The sequence below is a fragment of the Rhinolophus hipposideros genome (genome assembly GCF_964194185.1).
Source record: "Rhinolophus hipposideros genome assembly, chromosome: X".
NCBI lineage: Eukaryota > Metazoa > Chordata > Mammalia > Chiroptera > Rhinolophidae > Rhinolophus > Rhinolophus hipposideros.
This window is the reverse complement of record NC_138046.1, coordinates 109,973,581-109,994,982: the sequence shown is the minus strand read 5'-3', so window position 1 is coordinate 109,994,982 and position 21,402 is coordinate 109,973,581. Positions and strand designations below refer to the sequence as shown.

The following is a 21,402-nucleotide window of genomic DNA, read 5'->3' as shown; positions in this document are numbered from 1 at the left end:
ATTATATATTTATCCAAACACATAGAATGTATAACACCAGGAGTAAATCCTAATGTAAAGTATGTATTTTGGTTGATAATGGTGTGTCAATGTAGGTTCTCTGATTGTAGCAAATGTCTGATGTGGGATGTTGAGGGTGAGAGGCTGTGTGTGTATGGGGGGAGGGGCGGGATGCAGGAAATCCCTGTACTTTCAGCTCAATTTTGCTGTGAATCTAAAAATTCTTTTTTAAAATTAAGTCTATTTTAAATAATGTTGGTGGTATTATGGAAGAACATAAAACTGAGAGTCAGGAGACCTGGATTCGAATCCAGACTGTCATTTACAAGCTGTGTGATCTTCAGTTATTTCAATCATTCTGTGTCTCACCTGTACAGTTCACTCACCTGTAAACTGAGGATAATATTCATTCATCAGATTTCCTGTGAAGAGACAACATGGGTCCTTTCACAGAGCACTCAGCAGGTGCTCCAAAAATGTTAGTTGAGAGTGAAGAGAGAAGGAGGAGGAAAAGACAGGGAGACAGGGATTTCATAAAATCAAGTACTAGTGGAGGCAATTTATGACGAGACCCACCAACCAGTGATGAAGAGATGATCAGCGGTTATTTTTTCCCCTCATATGTCCCACTCAACTTTGGATTTGGGCTTGTGGCTTTGTCAAATTACGATTTAATAAAGTTTTCATTATTGCTTGAATTACTCAGAATACTACGACCCTTGCCTTTGTTCTCCATTGAGAGCTGATGGGAAGGAATGAAGTTTGGGGTAGGGTTTGTTGTTATGGTTGTTGGTTTTCATTTATTTAATAAATATTGTGAACCTGAATACTGACTGGTACTCATGCTGGATATTGGGGACGAAGCCGTGACGAAGCCAGACTCGGGCCAAGTGGTCACAGGGCTGACGTTTAGTGCCGAAGTTTGGCATTCATCAACGCATACTGAAGTGTTTTGCGTGTTACAGTGGGAAGCACGGTGAATCAGGAAACCAGATAGCAAGGGGAATGCATTGCCTTTATGGTCAGGGGAGGCCTACCCTGAGGTCTAAGTGCGGACTGTGCAGAGGTGGGAGGCCTTAGCTAGGAGTAGGGAGCTGGATTAGAGTGCATAGGGTGTGACAGCGGTTCTCACACGTCAGCATGCGTCAGAGTCACATGCAGGGCTTGTAGATGACTTAGCTATTACTGCATAACAAAACAGCCGCTCATTCGTTACAACAAACTCTGAGAGTTTCTGTGGGTCAGGAGTCTGGGAGCTGCTTAGCTGAGTGCTTGTGGCTCAGGGTCTCTCAGGAGGTTACAGTCAAGGTGCCAGTCAGGAGAGGGACCTGCTTCCAAAAGCACCTGCTTCTGAGCTCACTCTTGTGAGCTTCTCCACAGGGCTGCCTCACAGTATGGCAGGTGGCTTCTGCCAGAGAGGGAGGGAGGAACGGAAGGAGGGAGGGAAGAATAAATATATAAATATATATATAAATAAATATCTATATATCTATATATCTATATCTCTATAGCTTTAGCTATATCTATCTATCTATCTATCTATCTATCTATCTATCTATCTATCTATCTATCTATAGAGAGAGAGAACCCCCAAGATGGAAGCCACAGTCTTTTTAAAAATATTGACTTTAGTATTATTTTTGTAATACATGTCCTTTAAATGTTCAGTAGTTATTCTATGGTTATAGTTTTATTGCTATCATATATTTTCATTGTATTATTTGAATATATTTTATTTTACATTTTGTAACCAAAAGGTACTGCTTTTTCCCAGTTTTATTGAGCTATAATTGACATATGACATTGTATGTTTAAGGTGTACAACATAATGATTGGATATATGTATACATGCAAAATGATTACCACAATAAATTTAGTTACTATCCGTCAACTCACAGTTACAAATATTTTTTTCCTTGTGATGAGAACTTTTACGTTCTGCTCTCTTAGCAACTTTCAAACCTCCCACTTATAAGATAAATAAGTTCTGAGGATATAACTTGCAGCGTGATGACTATAGTTAACAATACTGCGTGGTATAACTGAGTTCATTTTTCAGAACACAGATTTACAGGAAAATTGAGAAGATAGTACACAAGTGCCCATACTTTCATTGGCATGTTACATTTGTTACAATTCATGAACAAATGTTCATACATCATTATGAAACAAATCTGCTCTAAAGACCATCCTTTATTCAGAATTCCTTAGTTTTTGCCTAATGTCCTTATATCTGTTCCAGAATCCCATCCAGGATAGCATATTCTTGTCGTGTCCAGCGCAACACGGGCAGTGAGGGTCCTGTGAGAAGGGGCAGCTTGGGATAAGTTTTTAAGAAAAAAAGAAACAGACTTAATGCAGTTAAATCTCTCCGAAGTCCAGGGGTCTCTCAGTCTCAGAGGACTGGAGCCCAGAATAAGGCCGACTGGAGGTTTTTACTGATAGGTATACAAATACAAGAAAGTGACATTGTTTCTTACAAGGTCTGTGAGACTCATACATCATAGCAGAAAAATGTTTATTCCAATCACCCTTTGTCTGTAAACAGCCGAAGCACAAGGTCCCATGATGTCTTAATTAAGGTATGTACCTTCTCAGGGTCAAGTCTCTCATATTGTAACAGTTCCTTTGAGATAAGTGGAGAGAACTGATCTTTGTTGTCCTCATGACTTCTCTCACAAACAGGTGCCAGGGAAAAGCCAGAGCTGGCAACAGACTTTCCCAGGCAGAGGGAAGGGGAGGCAAGGCCCCTTCCCACATTTTTCTAAGGCAGCTCATTGGGGGTCCCCACTCGGTTCCACCTGGCTTAGGTTGTATCTCCCGTGATATATCTTACCCATCTTTGGCTGCAAACCATCTTTTGGGGACCAGACAGAGAGACATAAGGTGTAAACACAAGGATGGAACAGAGTCCCAGAAAGGCACAGTCCTGAAGGAAAGACACAGGGGGACAGTTGGCTAGGCTGTTGTGCGACTACACATTCTATTTAGTTGTCTTGTCTCCTTAGGCTTCTCTTGGCTGTGACAATTTCTCAAATTTTTCTTGTTTTTAATGACCTTGATAGTTTTGAGGAATACTGGCCAGGTATTTTGTAGGGCCAAAGTTGTTGTATAATCTAATTTTGGAAGTGCGATCTCCTCACTCTGGCCATCCTCTATTAGAAGCAAGTACTAAATCTAGCTCACACTCAAGGGGAGGAGATTAAGCTCCCTCTCTTGACGGGAGGAATATCAAAGAATTTGTGGCAGTATCTTTAAACCCCCATAGCTTATTAAAACACAGATTGCCCGGCCCCACTCCCAGAGTTTCTGATTCAGTAGGTTTGGGAGGGGTTCTAAGAGTTTGCTTTCTAACAAGATCCCAGGTGAAACTCCTGCTGCTGTTCCAGGGATCTCACTTTGTAAGCCACTGGGAGCAGGGCCTAGGCAAGACCTTGGTGCGTACAGGAACTGAAAAAAGTTCATTAAGATCTACTTATATCTCAAGATCCATCTCTTATTGCTACCGCCTGCACTGAAATCAACCCACTAGTTTAGCGTCTGGATTTTGCCAATTAACACAAAACTATTAGCTAAAAATATATGTATGGCTATATAAAGAGGTACAACAGTATCTTGTGTTATATTAGATATGATTTATTTCATTTGATTGTCACAAATGCCAGGGAGAGAAATCAAGTATCTCCATTTGACAAGAAGTAACTGGGACACAGAAAGTCTAAATGACTTGTTTAAGGTCACACAGCTAGTTAATGATAGAACCAAGTTTATGACCGGGTCATTTGAGTGCTGGACCAGCATGATTTCTATTCTATCAGGCCCTTTCATATTGTTCCCAACTTCTAAGACTTGCCACCTTTTGCACAATCATTAATAAAACTAGGCACGTGACAGTTGAAGTTATCAAATGAACAGAATACATATAATTAAAGTAGCATTTTGTTCAGTGGAAAAGGAATTAGTGAAGCAAGTGATTTTCAAGCTTGTAAAGATCAGCAGCATTTGCAACTTAGGTTGGGAAAACCTCCCTCTCCACCGACATTCAACTTCTTTCTGCTTGCTGACCACAATTGCCACCAAGTACACTCCACCTCCAGGTAGCACCTGAGAAAGTCACTGTAGGAATCACAGGCCACAGGACTTTTTGTCTGCTCAAACACACCGACAAGATTGCTGAGTTCTGCTGGCAAAGCTCCTGGTTAAACAGGTTATAAGTATGTCTCTTTTAGGCTTTGGTTTGAATGGAAAAGACCTTATAGTCTACACATCATATCACCACCAAGATGACTTGAAAATCTAGAAGTGTGGGAAGACCACTGGATGTCTTTGAGTGTATGTATCACTGTTGTTTATATTCAGAGTAGAGATGCAGTTATTAAGCAAAGAATTGGGTGCATAAATAGCCAATGAATGCACAAAAGCGCAATAAGCTACAACACACACCAATAATATTCAGTGAGAAAACCAGTCCAATCAGACCAAAGGAGTGGTTTCGTTATATTTTTACCTTTCCTTAGAGAACATTCTGTCTTTTAGTTCATGTTTACACATTGCCAAAAATAAGATAAGGTTTGGTGGAAATGGTTAAAGCAAGCAGTACTTTACATGCTCATATTAGGAAATAATGATTTAATAATACTGAACCCTGAATCCAAGCTCACTCGTGTACAAAGAATACCCAACACACAGTGTAAGCATAGACTTCTGTCCAAAAGTAGTGGTGCTTGTGGTGGTGAAGCATGAAACAGTCAGGGAGCTGTTCTATGGGGGTGGTGGTGGTAAGGGGGTATGAAAGATAGTGTCAATGACCTTACATCTGATCCTTTCCAGTGGTAGTGGCGGTGGGGGCATGAAGCAGAGTCAGTGACCTTACGATTAATCCTGCCCAATGGTGTTAAGGGGAGTGTGCAGGGGGAGAAGGGGGTCGGCCCCAAACGAAGTGTCAGTGACCTTAAATTTGATCCTGTGCAATGGTGGTGGTGGTGGTGGTGAAACAGAGTCAGTGACTTAACTAATCTTATCCAAAGGTGTTGGCCCCTGTGGGAGAGTGGGGGGGGGGGTGGCGAATAGAGGTGGCAGGCCAGGAATGATCTAACAATCCTGTCCAAAGGTGTTCGCCAGTGGGTGGGAGAGTGGGGAGGTGGGGGCGGGGGGTCGCGGGGGACCAAGACACAAAGAGTCGGTGACGTGACAATTAACCCTGGCCAATAGTAAGGGGCGGGCACGAAGCAGAACCAGTGAGTTTACATTTGTTTCTGCCCAAAGGTGGTAGCGGTGGAGGCCATGAAACAGCCACTACAGTTAAGCGGGAAACAACACGAAAATTAAAGTGTCAAGATGAAACGAACACCTTGAAGCGCAACAGCCAGCCCCTGAGCAGGCCTCCCGGAAAAGGTGCCATTGGTTGAGAGGGGCTTGGAGCGGCGCGTAGGGTCAGATTCCTCACGTGGGCTCCAGGCCTCCTCACAATCCCCCTGTGACCTCCGCCACCTTTTGCCTACGTAGGACCTAGTCCCGAGCGGGGCTCGGAGCAGCTGTACTTCGCCGCCCTGCCGAGTCCCAGAAGCCGGGAAGGAAGGAGCCGGCGTCGGGTCGCACTCCGGCAAAAGAAAGCGAAGACGGCGGCCAATCAGCGGCCGGCGCGTGCGGCCGCGCGCCTCTCGCGCTCCCCGTGCCCTTCGGGCGCCGCGTACGTGCGGCGGCCGGCTCCGCCCCAGTGGGCGGGGCCTGGGGAAGCCGCGGGCGACCGGCCTCGGCCCGGGAGCTGCTGCTGTTGCTGCTGCTGCTGCTGCTCCTGCTGCTTTTGCTGCTGCTGCAGCGGCTGCACCCGCGGCGCTGAGGCGAGGCGGAGGCCGGGGTACGCGCTTGGCGAACGCATCAGATCCGCGCCGCTCGGCTGCACTGGCCCCTGCTGCCGCCTGTGCGTCTCGGCTGGTCTGTGCACTGCCCCGGCGAGAATGCGGCTGTTCTGGTGGCTGATGAAACAGACGGTGCCCAAGCAGATCGAGCGCTACTCGCGCTTCTCGCCATCGCCGCTCTCCATCAAGCAGTTCTTGGACTTCGGTGAGTGTGAGGCCGCGGGGTCCCCACGGTCGCCACAGCCCCCACGGCCCCGTGGCCGCTACCTTCCGGTCCCGCCGCTGCTGCCGCGGGTCTCCGCAGCCTCAGGGCAAAGTCGTGGGAACCACGGGCGGGGCTACGGGATGCCCGGGGGCTCTCCCCGGGCTCTTATTTCGGGGCTCACAGGGACAAGGCCTGGCAGCCGCACACCGGCCAGGGGCCTACCCACAGACACAGAACCCTCATCCCGGGCGGTACTCCCCAAACCTGCATGGTTAGCTTCAAATCTACTTGACACAGACCTCACCGCCCTTAAAACTTCCCAGCGGAATGCTGGTGGCTTTTTAACGTTTTTAGTTTTATAGGCTTTTTTTTTTTTTTTTGGTTGTGTAAGAGCTGTTTAGAAACACCTTGAAGTCGAATAAATTATGCAATGGCATTTTGTTCCTTTTCTGCTGCTCTAAGGTGCTCGCGGGTGGCGGGAGCGGCAGGACTCGAACAGTTGTCGTCTTAGTGTTATGTTAAAACAGTTAGAGGCCTGGGCTGCAAACGCCTTAGATGCTGGGGAGGAGAGGACGTGTGGGCTCCTAGCCTTAGGATACAACCCCGGCCTCCGGGCCAGCACCTTTTCTCGTGCCTCTCCTTTTGTGTCCCACCCACCATCTCCCTTATGGAGTGGGCTCGGCCGCTTCCACGGATGGAGGTGCGAGAGCGCAGCGGACACGGCCCCCATTCTGCCTGAGGCCTAGCTGAGATGGGAATAGATTCCATCACCATATGTTAATTAGATCATGTTTCCCCAGTGGTGCCTTTTCAATCGCTGAGCGAATACTCCTAATGGCTGAATGCGAGGGAGCTGATTGTGAAACACCTGAAAGTAAACCACTCAGGTATCAGAATAGAATTCGGCATCTTAAAAGCAAATAAAATGGAGCAGCAAAGATGTTCTAAGTTCTCAAGGGAAAATAACCCATTATCTACGTCTATTCATTTCTTGAATTTTATGTAAAAATCAAGGAATGAAAACTAAAGTGCAGAGTAGGTAGAACACTCGGGGAAGACAACATGCAAAATGTGATGACTGTACTTAAGTTGGGATAGGAAGACAGGAATAGTTTAAAGTTAAGACCAAATTAAGTTTTAAGAAACCTATTTGCCAGAGAATGATGAGGAAAGTCAAAGTTCAATGAGATGTTGATCTTTGTATCTTAAACTTCACTGCCCAAAGCTTTTTGGTAGTTTTTTACTCTACCATCTCTGGCCACTTGTGAGAATTTTAGAGGTTTAAGGCAGCTCCTGACTACAGAGTTTGGAAAGAAAATGTCATGTTGCTATAGCATGCTTGCCATCTCTTAATTTATGGTTTATAGGAGATTATGAAAGTATCAATAACCTTTCATTAAGGTAAACTGAGCCAGGTTAAGTCACAATAAAAGGAACAAAAGGAACCCAGAAATTCCTAAACCTCCCACCCTCAAAGTTGAAGTGATAGCTCTAATAGCTTGGCGAAATTTTGCTTGATTTATTTCTATAGCAGCTGGTATCTACCCATGTTAGTAGGTGTCTTGGCAAGGATGCCATTTGAGTACAAAAACCACAGTCGGGGATAGTGTTATCATGGAAAACCCATGGGACCAGTATCTGGAAACAAATGTTCTAATTCTTGCTGTGCCACTAACTCAAGAGTGTTGGCCTTGGCTAAGTGACTGAACCTCACTGGGGTTCATTTTCCTCATTAATAAAATGTGTGGATTATATCAGTTAATCTCTAAAGCACAGCTCCAAAGTCTGTGATTGCAATTTCAAAGAAAAAGGGATAAGCTTTTTAAAAGAAAATTATTAAATCTTTTGATAGCTATTTCCCATAAAAGGCTTCTGACCTGTTTGGGGAGGGGTGGAGGAATGTACTAATGTAGGATGATGGAAGAAGCCTAATAATTGAAGTCTTTTCCTTATAAGGAAGCTCACAGAAGAGCCATATATAATTGTAGTGGAACTGTTAGAAACTGCAAGCCTAGTTTGTAACACTCAGAGATGAATCAGGTGGCAGGCAGCCTACCTTTAATGACGTCAACTAGAAGAAGAGAGTTGTCACACAAAGGTCATCTCAAGTAGTACCTTTCTCTTAGTTCTTCTAGCTCTTGATAGAAGTTCCATTTTGGCAAGTAATGTGGGAGTTTGAGAATTTAGAATGGGTGTGGGGATATTTTTAAGGTGAGGAGGAAAACGAGTAAAGAGGCTTTCTGCCTGTGTGTGATTGCAGAAAACTACAGGGGAGGGCCACCTCAAATGCTTAAAAGGACCAGGTGGGGACTGTGGCAAACTCCCAGGTACATATGCTGGCTTCAGAAGGGGCAGCTGATTGGCACCAATTCAATATATTTTAAAAGACCTGTGGCCCAAACAAAATAGAGGCATGGGTCATGTTGACCCACAGGCTGCCACTTTGTGAATTTTATGACTTTCTCCCTGGCTAATTTACAAACGGGACATAAATTTTTGACTGGAATTACTGGACAGGGACCAGAGAAAGGATGGATATACATGGAATTTTGTGCTTCAGTATTTGTTAGAACCATGTCAACAAATACATTGTCGTTTCTATGGCAGCAGAAATCAAGCTTTATTAGTTTATAATGTACCTTCCTTGTTTAAGAGTGAAGACTAAAACTGGTTGTTACTTCAGAAGCAGTGATTTTATTTTAAAGGAGGATTTCTCAGGCTCAGCATCGACATTTTGGGACAGGTCATTTTTGTGGGGGTGCTGTCCTGTGCATTGTGGGAGGTTTACTAAAGCAGCATCCCTGGCCTCGTCCCAGTGGATACCAGTAGCCTCCCCCCTCCCCAGTTGTGACAACCAAACCATCTCCTGACAGCATCATGTCCCCTGGGAGAGCAAAATCACCCTCTGTTGAGGACCATGATGTAAAGCATTTAGATCAGTGGTTTTCATGCCTGGGACCCATCACCCCAACTTCTAATATATAGTCTGGGGTGGGGTGCAGGGTATTGGTATTTTTAGAAGACCCCCCAGGTTGTTCTAAAGCATAACCAGGGTTGCGTACCACTAACTAGATGACTTTCTGGATCTAGAGGACTGTCCCCCTTTCATCTGTGTGCCTTTTATCTCTATGCTCTTCAAATAATAAAAGTTTCTTGAGCTCAATCTTTACTTGAAATATGGCCTTCCATAATAATATTGTAAAAACTATGTGTAGTGTTAGGTGGGTACTAGACTTATTGGAGGGATCACTTCATAAATTATATAAATGTCTAACCACTATGCTGTACACATAAAACTAATGTAAAATAATATTGAATGTCAACTATAATTGAAAAAGACAGTTACGGGGGTGTAAAGTACAGCATAGGGAATATAGTTAATATTGTAATACCTGTACAGTGTCAGAGGGATAGTAGACTTATAGGGGTTATCACTTTGTGAGATACATAAATGTGTAATCACTATGCTGTTTTGTATACCTGAAACTAATATAATACTGTATGTCCATGGTAATTAAAAAATAAATTTTTAAAAATTAAAAAAATAGAAAGAAATACAGCCTTCCAAACAGCAAAGCATAGCAAGAATAGGAAGTAGTCTAAATGGATTAGGAGTTTATAATGGCAGCGTGCCTCCTAAAGGATGGGGTTTTTAAAAACGAGATTTTCTTTTTGGTCTGAGATTATAGTCACGTGGTTCCAAATTCAAAAGGTGCGAAAGGACAGAAAAGTCAGCTTCCACTTTTGTCCACTAGTCTCCCTGTTTTTGTGTCAACAGAAGCTTGTTCTACTTTTGTCTGTACCTTGCTTTTTAAGCTTAATACCTTAGCTTTCCATATCTGTATCTGCAGAACTTTTTTCCTTTGTATGGCTTTTGAGAATTTGTTTATATGAGTGTGCTATATAATTCATTAGCCAACTCCCTGTTAATGGCTGGTAGGTTGTTTTGAATCTTTGCTATGACAACCACTGCTACAGTGAATTACAGCGTGCATATCATTCAGTGTATATATAGGACAAATTCCTAAACGTGGGATTGCTACATTAAAGGGCATGTGCATTTGAAATTTTGATAAACATTGTCCACTTGCTTTCCGTAGAGGTTGTCTGTTTATCCTCTCATGGAAGTTTGAGTGTCTATTTTCCTACACTTTCACCACATTGTTATCAAACTTTGGGTAAGTGAAAAATGGCATCTAGATAGCATGTTTTTTCTCTTTGAGTAAACAATTGTTTAGGTTTTACGATGGAAAATTTTAAGCATATACAGAAGTAGAGAGAATATTATGATGAATCCTGGGTTCATTATATTGCTATACACATGCTGTTTGTCTATAGATGTGTGTATGAGCAGTCTGTTAGATTTTCTTACCAGTGTCATGCTTGTTTCAGAAAAAAAAATTATTTTCTAAATTAAGAGCAATTTATCTTTTGAATTTCTGTTCTTTAAAGATTTGTTAGGATCCCCCTATAAAACTTCTTAAACATATTGTGTTTGGGAGACTATTGTTCTTTGACAATTTATTCTAAAATATTGCTCTGTATAGATTTTCTGTTTATCGTCTAGAGTCCATTTTGATACATTTCTCTAGAAAGTTTCCTAGTCATTGTGGTTTTAAGTCAACTCGCATAACTGACATAGTAGTCTCTTAGTCTTAATTTTCTCTATGGCTATTTCCCCCTTTATTTCTTTTATATTTGTTCTCTCCTCCCCCTGTCTCGGTTAGATTAGAGGGTAGATTATATGATTGGATTCGTTTATTAGTTTTATGACTTTTATTTTCTAGTTCATTAATGTCTACCTTGACTTTATTAATTCCCTCTGATTTCCTTGGGTTTATTATGTTGTTGTTTTTTTGAACTGGACACTTTTTTTCTTTTTCGTTTGTTTATTTCAGTATTTAGGGCTAGAGTTTTGTAGCCCTAAGTTTCTTTATGTTTTGTTGTGTTGCATTGTGATCAGAGAATGTTATCTGAATAATTATTTAATTTATTGACATTTACTTTATAGTCCGAGATGTGGTCATTTCCTGTGAATGTTCTTTTGGCAGCAAAAAGAAGGTTATGCTTTCTTCTCAGGTTATAGAGTTTGATATGTCAGATCTACCATATTAATTATGTTGTTTAAGCTTTTTCTACTTTTACTTTTTTTAAATCTACTTTATCTGTCGTGGCCCGAGAGAAGTTGAAGTCTACTAATAATATGATTCTATTTCTCCATATATCACTTATGGTTTTTGCTTTATGCCTGTTAATGTTAGGTTTGCTGCTTAGATCTTATTACTGTCATTGTGAGATGTACCCTTTAGCAATACAGAATGCTGTCCTTCTCCTACTTGAATGCTTTTTTGGCCTGGATTCAACTTACTTGACATTGAGATTTAAATCCCTGTTTTCCTCTTGTTTATGTTTTCTGGTAGAGCATTGCCATTCTTTTATTTTCAGGTTTTCTGTATTACTTTGCTTTAAATATTGCATTGAAATATAATATACAGTTGGGTTTTGCTTTGTGAATCAAACATTTTTTCTTATGTGGTTAAGTTTAAACAATTATATTTATTGATATATGACATGTCTGTTATCTGTAATGAGAAACATCTATAATTTTCTTTTGCTTTCTGTTTTTAATACCTTAATTTTCTATAGTGTATGTCTTATTTGCTTTATTATATTTCTTTTAATCATTAGGCTTGAATTTTGGGTTCCAGTGATTGTCTTTATAATTACTTCTTTATTTCTCTAGACCTTCTTTGTCCAGTATGGTCACCATGAGCCACTTGAGACTATTGAGCTCTTGAAATGTGACTAGTGTGACTGAGAAACTGAATTGATTTAATTTTAATTTAAAACTGATACTTGATTCAGTTCATTGGAAAACTTTTAAGTATGTTTGGAACAATTTGGATATGTGAATCTACCTTAACTATAAATTTGATGAAATCTAATTATAGGTCAATTATTTCTGATAGAAATTTAGCTTTGAATTGAGATGTAAGTGTAAGATACACACTGGATTTCATAGACTTAATATAAAACTAGTAAAATATCTCAATATCTTTTTACATTGATTCCATGTTGGAATGATAATCTTTTGCATATGCTGGATTAAATCAAATATCACAAATTTCACCTGTGGTTTTATATTAATGTGGCTGCTAGGAATTAAAATGACAGGTGGCTTACATCTTTCTAGTGGACAGTGAGGCTTCAGATAGTACATATTCTTTATTAGGAGTAATAGGAACATCACATTTTAATGGTCAGAATAAGCATTTATTGATTTTATTTCTCAATATAACTTTTCCTTATATTGAACCTGTTACTCTCAGGATTTGGGGACCGATTTATTGTCTTTGAATGGCACTTGATGTTATGGTAGTTCTTTGTTATACCAGTCAAAGTTTGAGGTCTGTTTCTCTATTAAGTAGTTGTTATGAATTAAAAGTTCTCTTAGTGATATAAGAAAAGGAGAAGTTGGACTGTTATGACATAAATTAAAGATAGAAACTTCTGAACCTTGAATGAGTTCATAGGAAATGATTCACATTTTCATTCGGACGTGTTTTTCATCATTCAGTTTATCCTGTCCTCTTCTGGTTCCTTTAATCACTTTATCCCCTCCTCATAGACTTACTTCCTATTTGTTTTATTTCCTAGTTCCTTTGCACTTGTCTTTTACGTAGCTGCATTTGCTATTAAAGGCATTTGCTCCTGGCTTCTGTTATTTTATTCTAAACTATTCTTGGTGGAGAGTGGGCCTTCTTTGTAACGTCTCACAGCCTCCGGAGCTGTTTGCTCTCTGCACAGAGTAGGCATTCCATAAATGGCAATTACTGACAACACAGAAAGGTCATTAACAATTATGTCACTTTAATCGAGTCAGTTGTTATATAAATTTAAACTTCTCTAATGTCCCCACACTTAAATATAGCATCTCCCAAGTAAAACCACCAGAAAGCAGGTTGTCTGACAACTCGGCCTTCTTTTCACAGCAAAGATTTCTACCAGAATCATACTGGTTCTGTGAACCTTGGAGCCTTTAGCTATTAGAAGGCAGCAGCCAGTTTCCCTGTTTTTACTATTCTTCAGGTTCAGCCGCCTCTGTTTTCCTTTAGAAAGTATTTTGGGGTTCTGATACCTACTGAGAGGTTGACTTTGGTTCTAAATGACTGCTCTTCGAAATGTTTTTAAGTCATTATGCTTCTTGAAGGCTGGGGAGGACTGATTTTGTTTCTGGAGAAGATGCAAGTTTTGTTTTGTTTTGTTTTTTAATTGTGCTAGGAAAAGGGAAAAACAATCTCATTCTGTTTCCGCATGTGTTTATTTTGTAACTTTACATATATGTACATGACACACCTTGTCTGTAAGCCGTAAGATTTTTCTGCTGTGTGGAGTTGCCAAGAATTAGACTAACCTGTTTGGAGACAGAAGCCTACTGTTCAGAATTAAAAGGGAAGAGAACAATATCATTTAGGGTAAAGATATCTAAGGAGGCTTAATGCATCTTGATCAATATCTAAAATTTAAAGAAAGAATTGGCCTTTGGGGGCCTTAATGCTCTGATAGGGCTGGATTTCAGCATAACCTGGTTTATCAGGCTCTGGGCACTAAAGGTGTAGCTCTGGTTTCCTTTGATGTCTTTGCCGTTTTGTGTGCTTTTGAAGGGGAGACATGGCCACACTTACTGACCTAGTGATGACTGAGTGGTTTCTTCTCATTAAACGCTGCGAAATTGATCAGACTGTTGGCAAGATTTGGGAAACCTTGGTTTTGTGACAGGATGGAATCAGAAAATATCACCGCTCTCCTTTTTTAAAATATTGTACATGCATATTAAATTATTTTACTTCCACAATAATGTGATTTCAGAGTTGGGCAAATCCTTTTGTTTTAGGAATACTGTAGTCTAAGATAGGTTGGTTGTCAAACTATATATATAGCCTGATGGTCAGCCACCTGTTTTATTTTGTTTTTTTTAATTAATAGACTTTAAGAATAGTTTTAGGTTCACAGCAAAATTGGGCAGAAAGTACAGGGAGCTCCCACATATACTCCCTTCCTCAGATACAGCCTCCCCCACTGTCAACACCCCCCACCAGAATGGGACATTTGTTACAGTATACCCACACTGACCCACCGTTATCAGCCCAAAGTCCATAGTTTACATTAGGCTTCTCTCTTTGGTACATTATGAGTTTTGAAAACACTTATTTTTGTAAATAAAATTATATTGGAACACAGCCACACCCATTTGTTACATATCGTGTGTGGCTTGTGTCTCTCCATCACAGCAGAGTAGTTGCCACAGAGACGGTTTGACCCACAAAGCCAAAAATGTTTACCATCTGGCCATTTACAGAAAGTTTTTGGGCCTTTAGTATAAGTTAATTCAATCCCCTGTTAAAGAAGCGTGAAGTGATTGCTCTAGTGATTGCTCTTAATTTGCATTTAAATGATAAAGCTGGTAACAGTAAACCTTGGCTATCTGGAATGTTACTTTTGAGGTAGCTAAGACTTTTCTAGGTAACCGGGCTGTTTACCTATAGGGTATGTGCCCCTGAGTGGAATCACCATGTGAAAGGCTTGAGGGATTATACAGCTTGAACCTACAGAACTGTCACCAAAGTTTAAAGTACCAGTTTCTCCACAGCCCTGCCAAAATGAGGTTTTAGGATTTTAATTGTATAATGGGTAACAGAGAAACTGAAAGTTGTATTTTTTCCCATGTGGGTTTATTCTCTGCATTTTGTTGTGTGTGAAGTTCCCTTGACGATTTAGTAACTGGAACCTGAAGTTTTACTCGTTTGTATGAATTCCTTGTGTCTATTTGGCATAGTAAGCTATTGTGCTGTGTAAATATTGTTTTCCCAGTGTTCCCTGCTTTGGTAAAGTAATTATCAAAGCAACAATTAAAGGCATTTGCAAAGAATATCACCTATAATTCTTCCGTCCATTTTTTGTGACAGCCTTCTAGTTTTTGCCCATATGTTTACATACAAGTATGTTAACACCGGAAGTTGGTTTCTTTTTTATTTAGCACACAGTATGAGTTTTTATACACTCAGTCATTTACAGTGCTTTTATCATGGTCAGATTTATCACCTTTAGCAGTTTGTAAATTGCTACTAAATCCTGGAATTTATTGCCATTTCTGATGGGATTTTTGTAGCCAACTTGCTTTTGCTCTGTTTTGTCCAGTTGCACAGCAATAATTAAGACCTCAAATCCTTCTTTGTTCTTGTTTCTGTTTACCACCTACTAAGTTTGCAGAGTAGTTTATATTTGTGGATTCTATTCAATAGGACAACTTTTCTGATTTGCACTAAATATCATAGGCTAACTTTGCCTTTAATTTGTGTTGAAATGTGGTGAGGGCAGTTCCTTATTTATTGCCTTAGGTTTTTAGAAATTCTTGCTGTTCCTGTCCACTTACTCTTCTTGATAAATTAGTTAACTTGTAGAAAATATGCTAAGGGGACCGTGGATGGGTTACCTGGCATTCATTGAAACTAGCCTGGAAGCATCTTCAGTTGGCCCATTTTGCTTTAAGGCAGGAGGTGGGGGCTGTTTACCTCCATACTTGGCCTGTGGCAGAGCTGGGTTTGAGTGTGTCCTTCATGTCCCTCAAGGAGTCCCCTATGTCAGTGTCTCATGTTTACAGAGGTTATACTTTCTGCCATAATGAACGGCACAAAAGTTACAGTGAACTATTAGACTTACACAGGTCAATATTTATATTTCCTCTAATTGAACATTCGGGTTTCTAACTCAATGGTAGGTTATTTCCCTAAGCATCACCCAAGCAGTCATGATTTTATTTTCATTCTTAGACTTAGGATTCCACTTGACCATTTGAGTTGGACCAGGATTGCTTTCTTTCTTACTGGGTGTCGTGCGGGGTGGCCTGCGGGGTGTAAGGTGGGGTCTCAGCTCCCGCTCCCCACATAAGAACGCAGGACATGGTGAGGCCAAAAAGGAACACCCACGGAGCCATAGATAGGGGAGTCACACCACTATGTTCTCGCTGGCGGCTGGGCTGGAGACACAGAAAGCAGGATCTACATAATCTGCAACCCGCCGTCCTAACAGCAGTCCGCGCTTGCCAGCCACCATCTCCTTACTAGCCCCCATTCTTTTCTGCTAGCGTAGCCACGGCAGTTATATTAGTGGCCAATGGCTCACGGGTTACAGCTGACGGCCAACTATCCACAACTGATGGCCATCTGATCACAGTTGATGGCCATTTACTACCCGAGCCAGCACCTTTCTATGTGAGGCCGAGAGCCTGGAAACTGCTTTTTGGGGCTTTGTCCCCACACTGAGGCATGGAGGTCAGTATATAATAGTTTCGCTGTTGGGAACAAATGACTGTTTCTCGCTAACATTTTCCGAACACATGAAGTTAAATATTTTCTCTTGTGTTTTTCGCCAGAAAAACAGTAGGGCCCTTTGAAATTGGTCATATACATATCTTTTTCCAAAAAATTGCTAACATTTTCATAGACTAGAACATGCTCAGGGTTTTATCTGAACGTTTCCTTGGATATGTTCTTGTAAAAGAATACAAGGTTTCCTTAAGCTTGGTAGCAGATGTTCCTCAATCCCAGACTGTGGATTTTGTATACATTTAGTTAATTTCTCCTGCTTCTGAGAGTCAGTAGAAAGCAAAGTGGTAAGTGCTATCTTACTTGTCCTGTACTGGTCACGTGCTGTTCTGGCAAGCACTTCATTTCTAATAAACCCTTCAGCTGCTTCCGCACAGTGAGCCTCCCTTTCTCTAGAAATTGCCCTTCGTACACAGGGGCACCGCTTCTTTGGTTGGTGCCCTTGACATTCTCCTCCATGTCGTCTTGGACCTACGTACTTACATTCCTGCCTCTTTAACCTGAGCTTGGCTTCAGTAAAGCAGTTCAAAGGGGAAATTACAATGGACTCTCTGGAAACTGAAAAAGATCCAATAGAGTCAACCAGCATTTACTGAGTACTTACCAACACTTGGTATAAAATATGATATAGTGGAATTCTCACCACAGTCATGTCCATTTTACAAATTGGGGAGCTGAGGTTCAGGGCAGGTAAGAAAATGACCCACACGTACGGTACGGCAGGTGGCACAGCCAGGAATCGGACCACCTCTGCTCATCTTAACAGCCACTCTCCAGCTGAGAATGAGGGAAAGGGTGAGGGGTAGTATGGGAACAAAGCACACTGGAGGAAAGGATGGGCAAGTACACTGTCACAGCTTGTCAAGAGTCACCATGTCCTGAAGTATAGCCATTTCCTTCACGAATGTGTTCAGTAGTTTTGAAGATTATCTGAAAAAGAGAGAAAAATGATAGTTGACAGCGCTGAAAGATTATGAAGATGTTCGTGGTCCCTTTCCTAAGAGGCTGAAACAAAACTCAAAACATGAAAATAGAGACTAAAAACACATGGGTAAATAGAAAAGCTTGGTGTGTTTAATGGCCACTGTCTGAGCCTGAGGAGTTCTTTCATTTGTTACCTTGTTAAATTTTTTGTGATTAGATGCTAAGTCAGTTGTTCTCAGTCCTGGTTGCTCATGAGAATCATCTGGGGAGCAATGAAAACCAGTGACACCTGTGCCCGGCATAAGCCAATTCAATCAATTTCTGGGGGTAGGGTTTAGGCATGGTGTTTTTGAGTTACCCAGGATTGAGCTTCCCGAGTTAAGAACTATGTTAGATCTGGTAAAGTTTTTGCCCAGGCCCAAGAGCTATGAACAAAGAGCTATATGCCAAGATTTATGAATTCTGTGAGTTTGTGGCATGCTTTCCTGCTGTCCCTCTCTCTCCCTTGAAGGTTTGTGTAATAGGGGTGGGTTCATGGGAATGTGTGAGGTGTTAACCGAATTGTCCTTTATCCAAAATGCCCTTGGAGGCTCTCTGGGTGGAGAACACAAACAGGAGAACACATGTAAATGTGTGTACATAGTGTTTTCCTGAATTTCTAGCTCCTTTCCTTGGCTGCCTACTCCTAGCAGTGCTTTCCAGAGTTGTTCCAGGATGTACATATTAGGCAAGGTTGGTGGTGTAGGATAAAGAACTGTCAAGTGTAGTGATACAACCTAAAATCTTCTCTTCGATCCATTCAGTGGGAGCTTGGGCTCAGAGATCATCTGGCCAGCATTCCCAATTTCACACGTGGAAAGTAGAAGCCCTGAGTAACAGACTTCCCAAACCATCAGCGAGTTGTTGATGTAACATCTTGGCTGCCTCTTTCACAGCGAACCAGAAATTATTGTTTTTAGGAGGCGAAAGCCACTCACCTTTGTGTACTATTCTCTGGCAGACACAGTAGTGGGCTCTCATACATAGCATATAGCTATAATGCCCACAACAGCCAGGTGAAGTAGATGTTTCCTTTTCTTGGATGAAGATGTTAAAGCTCAGATGATTCTAGTATCTTGCCTAAGCAAAGTTAATTGTGGCAAAACCAGTAAAAAGGCAGGTAGACTGAGCTTTTAAATCTATGCATTTTTCATTCAACATAATATGCCATTTCTTTCAATATAATATACCATTGCCCCGTTGCAGTTCTTTCTAGCAAACAAGAGTATTTGTAATGCTGAGGTTTTGTCTAAATTTGTTGTGTTAGACAATCAGGAAATTGCATATTCTAATGGTCTTCTCATTTCTGAACTATCAGATTGATACCTATTTACTTACTTACACTGAAACAATTTTTTTTCTGCGCACCACCACCACTCTTTAGACTGCCTGGTATTGTCTCTGGGAATAGGTAGACTTGTACTCATGTCTTGATTTCTGGTGCCTATCATGGGGGGAGCTTGGGCTAATCACTTAATTCCACTACACTCCCGTGTCCTTATCTGCAACATGGAAACGATAGCATCTAATCACAGGCTTGTTGCACGGGTGACATTGAGGCTGCGCAGCGTAATGCATGGCACATGGTTCGCACTCAGTAGATGTTGGCTATGCGTTTATTATGGGAAATTAGCGACACAGTATTTCCTGGATGAATCAGCTTCCCGCTAAGAATAAAAACTGCATAGGCAGCTCTTAACCTTGAATGTTAATTATCTTAAAGTTTGTTGGCTGAAGGTCCCAGCTGTATCAACTGATTGTTTTCCAAGAAACATATAGCACTTTCAGCTCATTTGTGCTTTGAGCATGACTGGCTTTGGATCCTTTTCGTTCACTGTAATGGTTAACATTTTGCCTCAATTAACCTCCAAGATGAATACAGTGTGACCTTTACTTAACTATTCCTGCTTCCATGACAACAAGAGAGCCTGTAATTCACCATCCACCGTAGGACTAGATCCTACGTTGATACGGATCTGTGTGGTGGCTTTGGCTTCGGTTGCTACTCACATGCTCCCGCTGGCCAAAGCTCTATTTGTGATATCAGTTCTGAGCACGTGCATGCCTGTTCTCTCCACTCTCTGGCCCAACACACCGTATTGACAATTACTGCCACGTTATTATCACTTTGCTACCTACCTTTCAGCTCTTCTTTCCTTAACTAAGGATTTCAATACCCCTAACCAAATATATAGAATACAGTGATCTATCTATAAGAGGAATTTACCATTACGAGCAAATGTTAGCTTGAACCACTGAATTTTATTTGCTCTAGTAAGGTTATACTGAAATTTACTAGGTATTTTAATTTTTCAGTTCTAATCAGGAAATAGTGAACACCTACAGTGTGCCAGGTATTATGCTAATGGACTCTTCCATTTTCTGAGAAATCCTGGGACCCACAGGATATAGAAGTCAGTGACGGGGGGCAGTGGCAGAGGGCTTGCCCAAATGGAGGGCACAAATGGTGAGCCCACAGTGAAATTCATTTGCATCTTGCTTTGGCCTTATCTGACATACAGAGAAGGGCAGGCTTCTCATTAATCTGTTTATGAACATATATTTCAGAAAAGTAAACAAACAGGATTTTTAAAGAGGGGATCAAGGCGTTAGTGGACATTACTCACTCTCCCTCAGCACAGACACAGATGTCCTTCAGGGAAAGATCCATAACCTTTGCTCACCTTAATTAAGGACCCCACCACAATTACCCTGTAACCCTCTTTTCCTATAAGAACAGGAAAAATCCTTACATGGAGGTCTGTACCATGGGCTTCAGACCCCATCAGGAAGATCTGCACATTCTGTATGAGATTTTTGGTTTGCTTTTTGTTTCTTTGTCTGTTTTTTAGATAACAGACTAGCTCTAGTTACAGGAAAACCTTTTTTAGGTTTTGTTTTTCTTAAAAAATAATAGACTGGCTCTAGTTAGAGGAAAACCTTTTTTTTATAAGACTGCATTTTCTTTAAAAACACTCTTTTTAATGACTGCATATTTCCCCATGTAAATGTGCAATACTGTAATTTTTTTTTTACTATTCCCTCATTGTTGAATATTTAGGTTGTTTAATGATTTCCTTCCCAAACCTTTATTTGGAAAATTTCTGACCTTAGGAAAAGTTGTAAGAACAATATAGTTAACATTCATGTCTAGCCTTTAGATTCCTACAACAGGTCCTCAAATAATGGAGTTTCGTTTTATAACATTGATGAGATGCCATAGGAACCTACTTCTTGTTTATATCCGTTAGCCTATGGGTTTTGTTATTCATAGTTTTGCTTAAAGTTACAGAACCTATCGGTGACATTAAATGAGGACTTACTGTATTTGCTTTCCTTTTTTTTTTCTGTATTTGCTTTTCATCTCCTTCCAACCCCATGCATCTGTCCCTGTCTCCCTCCCTCCTTCTCTATACATGTTTTTTTTGCTGAACCATTTTAGAGTACATTGCAGACATCATAACTACCCCTCGTACTTACGTATATCCTAAGCATAAGAGTAGTCTGCTAATAACCATGATACAGTCATCACACTTGGGGAATTTATCATTGATAGCATAACAAAATTGAACATTCAAATTTCCCCTATTGCTGAAGGCTTCTCTACTGGACAGCTCAGGTCTAGAACATACTCAGAAGGCATGATGGTCGGGGAGGCTGCTGAACTAGGTGTAGCAGAGCCCAGGAGAGGCTCCCACCTCAGTAATGCAGGGGGAGAGGCTGGGACCAACAGGTAGAATCACTGGAAGTCTGTAAACAGAAGGCTCACCCTCCACCCTTGACCATCGGAATATTATTAGGCAGGCAGTTACCCGTAGGCAAAGTAAAGGGCAAAAAGGGTGTTCTTCTCTAAAGACCCTGAATGAACTAAGGAGAATTAGGAACGCTGGTGTGGTGTTAGGACCCTCACCAAAAAGCCAATGTAATCCTGTTTTTGGGGTGCTCACATAGTCAGTCTTTAGGCTGCCTCACTCTCCAACATGACTGAACA

At 41.2% G+C, this 21,402-nt stretch overlaps 1 protein-coding gene across 2 annotated transcripts in view; it reads left to right on the top strand.

Moving 5' to 3' along the window:
• Positions 1–5,265: 5,265 nt before the first annotated feature.
• PDK3 (pyruvate dehydrogenase kinase 3) overlaps positions 5,266–21,402 on the top strand; it is a 64,176-nt gene continuing 48,039 nt past the window's right edge. The window contains exon 1 of one of the 2 annotated variants that reach the window (XM_081042756.1): positions 5,266–6,063. In XM_081042756.1, coding sequence (XP_080898882.1) covers positions 5,958–6,063 — 106 coding nt within the window. In that variant the 5' untranslated portion in view covers positions 5,266–5,957. The remainder of the gene's footprint in view (positions 6,064–21,402) is intronic. The other variant, XM_081042755.1, reaches the window with a different exon arrangement.